General features: G+C 39.5%; 1 protein-coding gene across 1 annotated transcript in view; it reads right to left on the reverse strand.

Annotated features, from left to right (window-relative positions):
- Positions 1–909: 909 nt before the first annotated feature.
- Psma6 (proteasome (prosome, macropain) subunit, alpha type, 6) overlaps positions 910–13,626 on the reverse strand; it is a 16,944-nt gene continuing 4,227 nt past the window's right edge. The window contains exons 2-7 of the mRNA XM_013012342.1: positions 11,618–11,712; positions 11,095–11,176; positions 10,212–10,367; positions 5,167–5,345; positions 2,418–2,512; positions 910–1,131 (exon numbers count right to left, since the gene is read on the reverse strand). Coding sequence (XP_012867796.1) covers positions 1,074–1,131; positions 2,418–2,512; positions 5,167–5,345; positions 10,212–10,367; positions 11,095–11,176; positions 11,618–11,712 — 665 coding nt within the window. The 3' untranslated portion in view covers positions 910–1,073. The remainder of the gene's footprint in view (positions 1,132–2,417; positions 2,513–5,166; positions 5,346–10,211; positions 10,368–11,094; positions 11,177–11,617; positions 11,713–13,626) is intronic.

Raw genomic sequence — 13,626 nt, forward strand, 5'->3', positions numbered from 1 at the left:
ATTTAGAAGGATAATCCCAGAGCAGCAGCTAAGCTGAAGAACATGCTTCCCTGTTAAGAAGCTTGCTTTATTTTTTTTTGCCAGTCGTGGGGTTTGAACTCTGGGCCTGGGTGCTATCCCTGAGCTCTTCACCTCAAGGCTAGTGCTAGATCACTTGAGCAACAGCGCCACTGCAGTTTTCTGGTTATTTATTGGAGATAGAGTCTCACGGACTTTCCTGCCTGAGGTTGGTTTTGAACCTCAGATCTCAGCCTCCTTAGTAGCTAGGATTACAGGCATTGAGCCTGGTATAGGAAGCTTTGTTAATCCTGACTCATCTCTGAAGAGGATGTGGTTGAAGTTTCTGGTGGTCACATGTTCATATTATGGCCTTCGTGTGTGGGCCTGGAAGTTATAGAAGCTAACAACCCTGACTTCAGGTATTGGCATTTATTCAATCAGCAACTACATTGACCTGTGTGAAGTCTCACGTGTTAGTTTAGTCAGATATATTTCAAAGCACTGTAGTTTCCTATTTATTTATTAATTGTATCCTACTGCTATAGTTTGGCTTTGGGGTTGAAGTTTTTTCTTTTGCTTAAACTCAGGGCCTGGGCAATGTTCCTGAGCTCTCTCACTCAAGGCTATCACTTAAGCCACAGCTCCACTTCCAGCTTTTTGGTGGGCATTGGAGGTAAGTCTCATGGACTTTGCTGCCTGCGCTGTAGGTCTCAGTCTCCTGAGTAGCTAGGATTACAGGCACAAGCCACCAATACCAGCTTGGGCTAAATTCTTTGAGCCAAGGAAACTTGTGTATCAGTTAACAAAAAGACTAAAGTTATGACATAGAAGATGAAAATACTTAATGCTCTGCATGTGCTAAAGGCTTAATACTTAAAACAGGAAGTAAAATAAAAAAAGAGAGGATATAATTATTTTCCAAAAGCACTGGTTTTATTTATACAGAGTCCTAACCACATTAAGTGGCAGGAGTGGGAGGATCCTTTTTCAATCCAGGGGCCTCTATAATGGTGGTCTGCTGTTACCAAACACATAGGCAATTGGCATATGGATGTGGTAAACTAATGACAAGTTTAGTCTCTCTCTGCTAGAGCAACAAGATGAGCATCAATTTCTGCTTCTGTAAGAATCCTAGAAGGCAAAAAACAGTTGGAAATTTTACAATTCTTTTATTATGGAAAATTTAAAGTAATATAAAATTAAGACATCAATACACACAACACACATATATACACAGAAGGGAGTAATAGAAAGAGAAATATTTTCTGCTTTCCATGGAGGAAATGGAACAAGTTACTATTTTTTTTTCATGTTTATACCACTTGCTTTCAGGCGATTGAACAAAGTAGGAAAAAAATACTACTGAAAAGCTCTATCTGGTATTAAGCTCAGTGAATAACTGCCCACATGGTCATGACCATGGATCCCTCACAGTAGTGACCTGAGAGATGTATGGAATAGTTAAAATGCCTCCCAGCAGTTCCTAGCACCTGTAGACTTCAGTGTTGTTGTTTTTTTTTACTAACCATAATAGCAACCTGAGAAATGGTATGCAAACCACCACATAGGTTACCAGGGAGGAGCTGATGTTAGCAACCAGCATGCATTTGAGTCACCCAAGCTGGTGTGCATAGTGGGTTAGTCACTTGGTAAGAACTTTCAGGCAATTCAGCAACTGCAACTCATTAGCTGAATTCACAATGTGCAGTTTCCAAAGACTTCTGATGAACAGTATTTAATATTGCTTTTCAAAGCTCTGCTTAACCAAGAATAAAGCTCTCCATAAAAATCTCTTTGGAATCCAACTTCTGTTGTTGAACCCAGGGCCTTGTACATGCTAGTCAAGTGCTCTATCACTGAGATAAAAACCTAGCTTTATTTACTTTTTATTTAAAAAAGATTAGCATACATTGTAGTATGAGGTTTCAGTATTTTATTTCCTATGGAAAGGTTATTTTGAGCCAGGCGCCAGTGGCTCACGCCTGTAATCCTAGCTACTCAGGAGGCTGAGATCTGAGGATCACGGTTCAAAGCCAGCCTGGGCAGGAAAGTCCATGAGACTCTTATCTCCAAAAAATCACTAGGAAACCTTTTGGAAGTGGCTCCGTGGCTCAAGCCGTAGAGTGCTCGCCTTGAGCTGAAGAGCTCAGGGACAGCGCCCAAGCCCAGAGTTCAAGCTCCATGACTGACCAAAAAAAAAAAAAAAAAGTTATTTTGTATCACCCCTCTGGTGATAGATATAAAATCACTGAAAAAAAAAAAGAGGAAAAGTTACCTGTCTTAGAGACTCCAATAAAGTTTTGGGCTGGGATGGAACCTAGGGTACTAAAGTACACTTGAGCTATATTCCAGCCCTTTAATATGTTTTTTGTTTTTGCTGCTACCTTCACCTTTCTAGTCTGAAGTTTATAACTCACCTGAATTTAGGATTTTCAACTGTAACCACTCCAACCTCTATCTCTGAAGGTTTGAAGTCAATTGATAGGACAGTAGACAAACATGTAATTGCAGTCTGAAAAAAAATTATCAACATTAAAATACATTTTTTAGAGATTCTATGGTTTTCTCAAGTTTATTAAAATAGAACATGTTCACCACAAGCTATATTTCTGCTCTATATTTCAACGATGTAGTTCTAGAGCCACATATTACTAACAAATTGCTTAACTCTAATGTGTCACCAACTGACAGTAAATTTGTTTTCATTAATCCAAGCCATAAATTAAAAGAGTATGCTGGGCACCAGTGGCATATGTCTATAATCCTAACTACTCAGGAAGCTGAGATCTGAGGATCACAATTCAAAGCCAACCTAAGGAGACTCCATAAGACTCTTATCTCTAATTAATAAAAAATGGAAAGTGAGCTTGATAGGAAATATACTCCTTACCTTACTCATGTAACTGTAACCCCGCTCTACAATATCTTTATTTTTTTGGGTCCGGTCGTGGGGCCTGAACTCGGCCTGGGCGCTGTCCCTCAGCTCTTCAGCTCAAGGCTGCTCAGCGCTCTACCACTTGAGCCACAGCGCCACTTCCAGCTTTTTTCTTTTTGCTTATGTGGTGCTGAGGAATCGAACCCAGGGCCTCAGGCATGCGAGGCAAGCGCTCTACCACTGAGCCACCTTCCCAGCCCAACCCGCTCTACAATATCTTTACAATAAAAAATATATATTTAAAAAAATTATATTAAAAAAAAAGGGAAGTGAAACTGTGGGTCAAAATGATTGAGCATTGAGCAAAAAAGAGCTCAGGGGCAGTGCCCAGATCCTGAATTCAAGCCCCAGTTACTGGCACCCCCCCTCCCCAAAAAAAGCTTATACCTGATGTGATTCATTGATGTAATTATTAAATTAATACATCTTTCAATTAAAAAAACTTTCTTTTTTTTGGCCAGTCTTGGAGCTTGAACTCAGGACCTAGCCACTGTCCCTGAGCTTCTTTTGCTCAAGGCTAGCACTCTACCATGTGAACCACAGTGCCACTTTTGGCCTTTTCTGTTTATGTGGTACTGAGAAATTGAACACAGGGCTTCATGCACGCTAGGCAAGCACTCTACTACTAAGCCACATTCCCAGGCTCCACAGCCTCTGTCTTTTATAGAACTAGCTTTACATCTCCTCTTAATATAAGATAAACTGCCAATCAAATATAAAAATATTAAGTAGCAATTTTTTTGCTGCTTATATACCAATTTTTTTACTACATATGTATGTATGTATGTATATATATATATATGTGTGTGTATATATATATATGTATGTGTGTATATATATATATGTATGTGTGTGTGTATATATATATATATATATATACACACACACACACACACCAGACTAGTCTCCAATTTATAATCCTCCTGTCTCAGTTTCCCAGTACTGGAATTACATATGTGTGTTTTAGAAAGGTTTTAATCCCAGATTCTTTTTTTTTTTTTTTGGGTCCGGTCGTGGGGCCTGAACTCTGGGCTTGAGCGCTGTCCCTCAGCTCTTCAGCTCAAGGCTAGTGCTCTACCACTTGAGCCATAGCACCACTTCCAGCTTTTTTCTTTTTGCTTATGTGGTGCAGAGGAATTGAACCCAGGGCCTCAGGCATGCAAGGCAAGCGCTCTACCACTGAGCCAACTTCCCAGGCCTTAATCCCAGATTCTTAAACCTGTTTTTTTTTTTTAGTTATTTTTTTCTTGGTGCTGGCAATTGAACCCAGGACCTCATTAATCTAGGCAAGTACTAATCCTACTCCTGTTTTGAATTTAATTTCAAGTCCCAATATCATAAAAACCATACAACAAAACCTAAAACACCAACATGAATAATTCCCTTAAGACTCCTTTAGTAGACTTTTGTATCCCAGATATATATAGTTTTCTGCCAAGTCACTGAGTGAGATTTTTCCATGATTTTGTAGAAATGGGTTTGAACTCATGGCCTGGAGCTTGCCAGGAAGGTATTCTTTAAGCCACCCCCAAAACCATTTTGCTGTTATTTGGCCGATAGGGCATCACTTTTTTGCCCAGGCCAACCTGGACTGCTATCTTCCTATTTCTACTTCCCATGTTCTGTTGAGATGACAAGCATGTATTACTTTCATCTTACTGATTAATATGGGGTCTGGGTAACTTTTTGCCCAAGCTGGCCTTGAACTACGATCCTCTCAATTTCTACCTCCTAAACAGCTAGATATAGATATGAACCACCATGCTATGTCTTTGTGGGCATATTCATTCATTGGGACAATTTGCTTGTGTGGCTACTTGAAAATCATAAAAGCAATATAACTGAGTCTTGACTATTTCACTTTTGTTACTAGGAAGTGGAAACCTAATTCTAGTCTCTCAATTATAACACCCACACAAGTCTTTGGGCCTGGTCATGATTCTTATTTTTATTCCTTATTTTCAATTTTATTATGTGTTCTATAACAAAGCCATTTCAAATACACCATAAACTAACATAGGAATTAAATGAACAAAAATAGTCTTCATTTTCTTGTGTCAGTAGAATGACATCAATTTTACTACTGAGGTGACAAACCTGGGTCTTGTGATATAACTCAAGAATAGCCTTTAGACTACCAATAATGCAAAGAACCTCAATGATCTATAGAGAATCTAAATAAATAAATGAAAAATTAAAAAGCAGATAGAAAACCCTTTTGGCTAACTTACTTCAACAGTCTGTTCAAATGTCCAGTCAAATTTCTTCTTCACTTTTTTTTCAAGAAAGCTGGTTGACTCCGTTTGTTTAACTCCTGCTGCAGTAGCTTTAAACCCACAGTAATAACCTGCAGGGTCACACTTGTACACCTGAGGGCCTTGTTCTTCATCTATACCAATCAAAATCATACCTAAAAAGAAAGACTAATTAAATATCTTATACTTTGGTACAACAAATTTTCCTGTTCCTTGTAGTATCACATAGATATAATCATTATATGTTGGCCATTATGTGTTTTAAGAAAAGTAACAAAATGCCGGTGCTGGTACCTCATGCCTGTAATACTAGCTACTCAGGAGGCTGAGATCTGAGAATCACCGTTCAAAGCCAACCCTGGCAGGAAATTCCATAAGACCCTTTTCTCTAATTAACTATCATAAAACCGGAAGTGGGAAGTGGCTTAAAGTGTATGAATTCAAGCCCCACAACCAACCAAAAAAAAAAGGAAAAAAATTGACCAAATATGTTTACATCAATAGATACATTTGTATTTCAGAGAAAGAGGTTATATATTTCTATGACATTATTTGAATATTACAAATGTAATTTATATTTTTTTCTAATCATTGCTACCACCCAAAACTTGTTTGTTTTTTGTTGGTTGGGGAGCTTGAACTCTGGGCCTGGGCACTGTCTCTGAACTCTTCAACTCAAGGAGACCGCTGTACCACCTGAGCCACAGTGCCACTTCGGGTTTTCTGGTGGCTAATTGTAGATAAAAGAGTCTCATGGACTTTCCTGCCCAGGCTGGCTTTGAACCGTGATCCTCAGATCTCAGCTTCCTGAGTAGCTAGGATTACAGGTGTGAGCCACAGGCACCTGGCAAAACTTGTTTATTTGAACCATAATCATTTGTGGTATTACTTGGACAAATATATTAGGAAGATGTTTTAGTAATTCTTTTTTGCAAACAAAAAATAATAGCATATTAAATGGTCTGAAATGTCCAGTTGTTGGAGTGTCCCATGTTCTTTTTTTCTTTTTACCAGTCCTGGGGTTGAACTCAGGGCCTGGGCTCTGTCCCTGAGCCTCTCTGTGCTCAGTGCTAGCAATCTACCAGTTGAGCCATGGTGCCACTTCCAGCTTTTTCTGTTTATGTGGTACTGAGGAATCAAACTCAGTGCTTCATGTACACTAGGCAAGCACTCTATCACGAAGTCACATTCCCAGCCCCCACCTTTTTTTTTTTTTTTAATGCCAGTACCAGGGCTTGAACTCAGGGCTTAGAGCTTTTGCTCAGATTTTCAGCTCTCTTCTGGTGCTCTACCATTTGAGCCACACCTTCACATTCCTTTTGCTAATTGGCAATAATAGTCTCTTGAATTTGTCTGCCCAAACTGGCTCTGAACTGTGATCTTCTCATCTATTCTTCCTAAGATTATAGGTGCGAGGAACCGTGGGGCTGACTAAAGTGACACATTTAACTTGAACTCAGTTGTTCTTATTAGATCAAAGGATAAAGTAAACCTGCTGCCTTATTCTTTGATTTATTACATATGATTTAGGCCAAGCACATCACACACACAACACACACAAGTTGTGGCTCAGTGGTAAAGTGCCTCCCAAGAGAGAAGCTCTCAGTTCAAATCTCAGTACTACCAAAAAATAAAATTTAAAAACAAAAATTTAATTCCCACACAGCATTACATAGCTTAGTTATGTGAAGAAGCTCTCATTCCCACATCATTGTCAGTTATTTTAAAATCGCCATGCAATCTCTGTTTCCTTGTCCTTAATTTTGCCTCCCCCCCAAAAGAAAATGAATTCCTTCAAAGCAAGATAAAAGTTACAGTAAGCCGCTCAAATCAAAAGTGGCACAAATGGGCGTAACTGAGATCTGTTAAAGGTGGCATGTCTTTAGCAGAAGCTGGGTGGTGGTATGGGAAAACTGAATCAAGCATCCACAGTGGAGCACTGAATACTATGCATCTTGAGAATTTATGGCTTTTCAATGGTGGTCTCCTTAGAACCATAAGTCTCAAGGGTCTATTGTACTTTTTGTTATCTTCCTTCTCCTTTTTAAAATTTAAATACATATTAAGGTCCCAGGGAACTAACAACAGATGGAACACATTCTGAAAATGTTTATAACTGTCTTATCTTAGTTTCTACTGATACACTATTGTATATATGATTATTTCTCTTTTTTTGTTGGTCATGGGTCTTGAACTCTGGGCCTGGGTGCTGTTCCTCAGATCTTAGCTCAAGGCAACTGCTCTACCAACTTGAACCACAGCACTACTTCTGGTTTTCTAGTGGTTTATTGGAGACAGGAGTCTCACGGTCTTTCCTACCCAGGCTGGCTTTGAACCGAGGTCCTCAGATCTCAGCTTCCTGAGTAGCTAGGATTACAGGTGTGAGCCACCGGCGCCGGGCTAGATTATTTCTGTTTTACACTCTAGATATGAACCTTTTTATATAGTGTCTTACACCCCCCCACCAAGATACAGTATTAAGCTGTTTACTCATCTAACATCTACTAATGAGGAATTTTAAAGTTTATTTTACTGACATGCTTTACTAATGTAGATACCTGTTTTGCTTGCTTTAATTCTATATTTTATATTTGAGATATGCAAAGTATCTCTAACTGCTTTACCCTAGGGCCTGGCTAGATGAGCAGGGTTTGATAGATCAAATACTTTGTACTTCCATAGTGTAAAGTCACTAAGACATGAAATAGCAGAGTGCATCAAGGAACTTCAGGTGAGGGAGGAAGAGTAAGGAGTTCACTCCTTATACTGCCTATCACTTTAGGGAGTCTGGAATTTACCTCCAAAGCTGATTAGGAATCAGTTTATGAAGAATCAACAATTAAAATTCAGTTTTATAATAATTCATGAGACAATATAGAAAGAATTATAAAGAGTAAGAAAAGGGAAGAGATGGATAGATTAGATAGGCAGGAAAGACAATGAAAATGAAAAAGTAACAGGAGAGCAAGGAACTGATATTTGGAGGTAAAACTTGGTAACTAATCAGATGACCAAGGAAGGTGAAGGTGGGATGAGTCTAGAAAAGAAAAGCTGAAGATGAATGTAGGAAAAGTCACAATTTTGAGTTCTGAGGTATCTGTGTGATATGGAAGAAGGGACTGGTTTATGATAATGCATGAGCAACTGGCATGCTACAGTGAGTGAAGCTCTTCAAATAGTTAAGATTATACACCCAGCTGGGTGCTGGTGGCTCATGCCTGTAATCCTAGTTACTCAGGAAGCTGAGATCTGAGGAAGCCAGCTCAGGCAGAAAAGATTATGAGACTCTTATTTCCAATTAACCATCAGAAAAACAGAAGTGTCACTGTGGCGCCAAGTGGTAGCACACTAGCTTTGAGCAAAACAAATTCAAGGAAAGCACCCAAACCCTGAGATTTAAACCCCAGGACTGACCAGGAAAAAAAAAAAAAGAGGTTCAATGCTAGTGGCTCATGCCTGTAATCCTAGCTACTCAGGAAGCTGAGATTTGAGGATCGTGGTTCAAAGCCAGCCCAGGCAGGAAAGTCCATGACGTTCTTATCACTAACCAGTAAAAAGCCAGAAGTAGAGCTATGGCTCAAATGGCACAGGGCTAGTCTTGGGCAAAAAAACCTGAGAGACAGCACTTAGGCCCCAGAAACAGCACTAAAAAAAAAAAAAGGAAGAACTGCCAGGCATGATGGTACATACCTGTCATTTTAGCACTTGGGTACTAAGTGAAGAGGACGGAGTTCAAGACCAGGCTGTGCTACACAGTAAGACCTGCCTCACATTATTATTGTTATTGAGGGTTCCAGAGCTTGAACACAAACTCTTATTCGGCTTGCTTGCTCACTAGAGCCATGCCTATAGTTTACCACTTTTACTAGTTAGAGACAGTCTCTTGGACTTTTGAATCCCAACCCTCAGCCTACTGAGTAGCTAGGAATACAGGCTTGAGCCACTAGTAGCTGACTCCAAATAGAAATATTTTGATTAAAAAAAAAAGAATAGCCAGGTGTGGGTGGTTCGTGCCTGTAATCCCAGGTACCTGGGAAACTTGGGAGCAGAAAGACTCAGGTTCAAAGCCAGCCTAAATAGAAAAATTCTCAAGACACTAAAAAATAGTCTGACTTGTGGAGTTGAAACTGCTTTGTATAACTATTGACAATAAAAATAAGGCAGACATGGGTGGCTCACACCTATAATCTTAGCTACTCAGGAGGCTGAGATCTGAAGATCATGGTTTGGACCTAGCTTGGGCAAGAAAGCCTGTGAGACTCTTATCTTCAATAAACTACTCAGAAAAATGCCGAAGCAGCAATGTGGCTCAAGCAGTAGAGCACAAGCCTCAAACACAAAGCAGCTCAGGGACAGCTCCAGGCCCCAAGACTGGAAATAAAATAAAAGTAAATATTTTAGCTGGGCGCCGGTAGCTCACACCTTAATCCTAACTCAGGAGGCTGAGATCTGAGGAGCGTGGTTCAAAGCCAGCCCAGGCAGGAAAGTCCATGAGACTCTTTTTTTTTTTTTTGGGCCGGTCGTGGGGCCTGAACTCTGGGCCTGGGCACTGTCCCTCAGCTCTTCAGCTCAAGGCTAGCGCTCTACCACTTGAGCCACAGCACCACTTCCGGCTTTTTGCTTATGTGGTGCTGAGGAGTCGAACCCAGGGCCTTATGCATGCAAGGCAAGCACTCTACCACTGAGCCACCTTCCCAGCCCTCCATGAGACTCTTATCTCCAATAAACCACTAGAAAACCAGATGTGGCGCTGTGGCTCAAGCTTAAGAGCTGAGGGATAGCGCCCAAGCCCAGAGTTCAAGCCCCACGACCGACCCCCCCCCACCTCCCCAAAGTAAATATTTTAAAAATCAGGAAAATAAAATCTAATAGTACTTCAAGCTTAATGCCTAAAATACTAATCTGATATCTATCCCTTATCTTTATTACAATGATTTTCTTTCTCTACATTATTTCCAAACCATATGTTCTTTAAGAATTATAACTTATCAATTATTTGTAAACTTTCTAAGCATACTTACAACAACCAAGTGGCCTCATTTCAGCATTCTGTGTGTAGACTTGAGAAATATCAGCAATCCTTTTACATAGCATGTCCACAGGAATCTCATAGCCATACTTGTATTTCCAATTAGCTGCTTCGTAGCGTGCCCTCTGTACCTGGGACCTGCTGTCAGCTTATAGCAAAAGCAAAAACCAAAACCAAACAAAAACAAAATAAAAGGCTTACCTCTTTGGAAGAAGAAAATAATGAACTTTTTATCTCCATCATGAACAAGACAAGAAAAATTTTAAAACTTGGAGCTCTATATACCACACTGCCCTTTTATGCTGAGCTTTTTATCAGCAGTTAAAGTAGTTTCTATAAGCGTCAAATAACCCTACCCAAAACAAACAAATAACAAAAAAGAAAGAAAGAAAACAAGGTCTAAGGAGAAAGAGTATCTTGGTCTTTGTGTTTTAGGCTTGAATATTCATTCAAGTTCAAAAAATAAAAACCCATGTAACTGTAATCCTTCTGTACATCAGCTGTATGATAAAAAAAAAAAAAGATACAATAACTTAAGTTCCCCTTAAGCTACTAACCATATCCAGTATCTATAAGGGAGGCCTCAGTCTAGTTTTCCTAACAAGAGCATAAAGATGTGATTCCATTATACTCATGTTTTCAAAATAGCTCACAGATAGGCATGGTAGGAACATCTGTAATCCCAGCACTTAGGAGACTGAATGCCAAGACTGGACTACACAGTGAGACCTCATCCCCCAAAACATCCATTCCCAATGCTTATAAGCTACACATACCACCTGAAAATCAGCACTAAAGGGAGCTTAAAATTAACATGATATTTAAAATAATTTGAAGGAAGGTTTATATATCCAAGTAGACATGTAGCTGATTACCTGTCATTCCAGTCATTACACAACCAATGTTTTCAGTTATCTTGAACAAATGAGTCACTGTGCTTGAATCCAATAATTTGTCCTAATGAACAAAATAAATCAAGGTAATTTTTTATTTAAAAAAAGGCTACAGTTCTCTACAGTCTGAAAGAAACAATACTGTAGAACTGTAAGAACAAATTACATAATGGAACTTACTAGACAAATAGTACCACCATTCATTTTAGCTAAAAGTTAATTTAAAAAATTTAAAAAGATGGCAGAAGGCTGTTTTCCTCTTGTAGATGTTATCTGTGGGCTTACCAAACTTGTGTCAAAGTCCCAGAAGAGAAAAGCCTTAGAAATCCCACTGTGCTTTGTTATAATCATTCCACAAAGTTTAATATGCCACTTCGGTCTACTCAGCTAAACTGTACATAAATGCTTAATATTAACATATGCAAGAAACAATATACCTCTATGCAATTTCATGAAAAACACTTGCAATATATAATGTAATAAGTATTTGGGCATTATTACTTACTGGTACTTTCTTCTGTGTGACAATTACTGCACAGTCTTTCCCTCTGACGGCTACTGATGTAAGGCCACCCTGGTTAATAGCCTTAAAAGCATATTCTAGAAAACAGAAGTTTGTTTTTTCAAAATAGGTTTTTTAAAAGGTGAAATAATTCATTGAGATTCACGCAAACAAAGTCATTAAATGGTGTCATTAAATGGTGTCATTAAATCAAGTCATTAAATCAAGTGTGGAGACATAACAATGAAAGTTCCCCTAATAACCAACATATGCTAATTAACAAACAAACAAACAAACAAAAACAGAATAAGGTTCATGCCTATAATCCTAGCTACTCAGGAAGCTGAAATCTAAGGATTATTGCTCAAAGCCAGCCTGGGCAGAAAAGTCCCCATGAGACATCTCCAGTTAACTACCAGAAAATTGGAAGTAGAGCTGTGACTCAAAGAGGTAGACTGCTAGCCTTGAGCAAAAAAGCTTAGGGACAGTGTCCAGGTCCTGAGTTCAAGCCCCATGACCGACAAAAAAAAAATTAAAAAAGGCTCAAACTATATAAACTAATATGGAATGCTTCTCAACATATAGTCAGAATAATACACATGATAATAAACCACAGTTAAACCAACTCCATTTTCTTTCCACTTTCATTTTAGCTGCTCTTACATAGCTCTACACTTAACATTCTGTTAACCTTTGGTCAGAAACTAATTAGACCACATGTGGGTTTAACTACTGCTACGTTATTTTCATTGATTTTTCTTTTTCTTTTTGCCAGTCCTAGGCACTGTCTCTGAGCTTCTTTTTGCTCAAGCCTAGCATTCTATCACTTGAGCCACAGCACCACTTCTGGCTTTTTTCTGCTTATATGGTGCTGAGGAATCCAACCCAAGGCCTTATGCATGCAAGGCAAGCACTCTACTATTGAGCCACATTCCCAGCCCTTCACTTATATTTTTATATACCAAGTTGAGTTTTCTGAATCATGCCCTTTCCCAAGCTTCATGCTACATTCAACAAACATTTCATTAGTTTTCTATAACAAACTTCAGTTTGTGCATTTCTAGCTGCTGTAATCCATCTCATCAGCTAAAACACTGGAGTCAAAATAATAGCACAAAAACATGTTAAGGCTAAAGATGCAGCTCACTGGTAAAGCACTTGCCTACTGTATAGGAGGACAGAGTTTAATTCCTAGCACTGCAAAAACAAAATAAACACGCCCCCTCCTCCCTGAGAAAAAAAACCCATAAACAACAATTCTGTGCCAGTAAGCAGGGCTTGAACTCAGGGCTTGGATGTTGTTTTTTCACTCAAGGCTTGAACTCTCACATTTGAGCCACAGCTCTACTTGCAGCTTTTTGCTGGTTAACTGGAGAAAGTCTCATAAACTTTCCTGCCCAAGCTGGCCTCAAACTGTGATTTTCATATCTTACCCTAGAGTAGCTAGCACTTACAGGTATGAGCCATTGGTGCCTGGGTAACACAGATTTTTTTTTTTTTGGTCAGTCATGGGACCTGAACTCTGGGCCTGGGCACTTTCCCTCAGCTCTTCAGCTCAAGGCGAGTGCTCAACTACTTGAGTGAGCCACAGCACCACTTCCAGCATTTTCTGCATATGTGGTGCTGAGGAATTGGATGCAGGGCCTCATGCATGCAAGGCAAGCACTCTACCACTGAGCGACCTTATCAGCCCGGGTAATACAGATTTTATAATTAGAAAAAAGCAATAAAAATAATGTTAGCTGTACAGAATGGCTCACACCTGAATCCTAGCTACTCAGGAGGCTGAGGTGTGAGGATTGCAGTTCAAAACCAGCCCATGCAGAAATGTCTGTGACAATCTTAGCTCCAATTAAGTGCACACGCACATGTACACACATACACACATGTACACACGTACGCACGCACACACACACACGCACACGCACACACACACACACACACACACACACACACACACACACACACACACACACACACACACACACACACACACACACCTAGAAGTAGAG

This window comes from Dipodomys ordii, unplaced genomic scaffold (assembly GCF_000151885.1).
Source record: "Dipodomys ordii isolate 6190 unplaced genomic scaffold, Dord_2.0 Scaffold16, whole genome shotgun sequence".
Taxonomy (NCBI): domain Eukaryota; kingdom Metazoa; phylum Chordata; class Mammalia; order Rodentia; family Heteromyidae; genus Dipodomys; species Dipodomys ordii.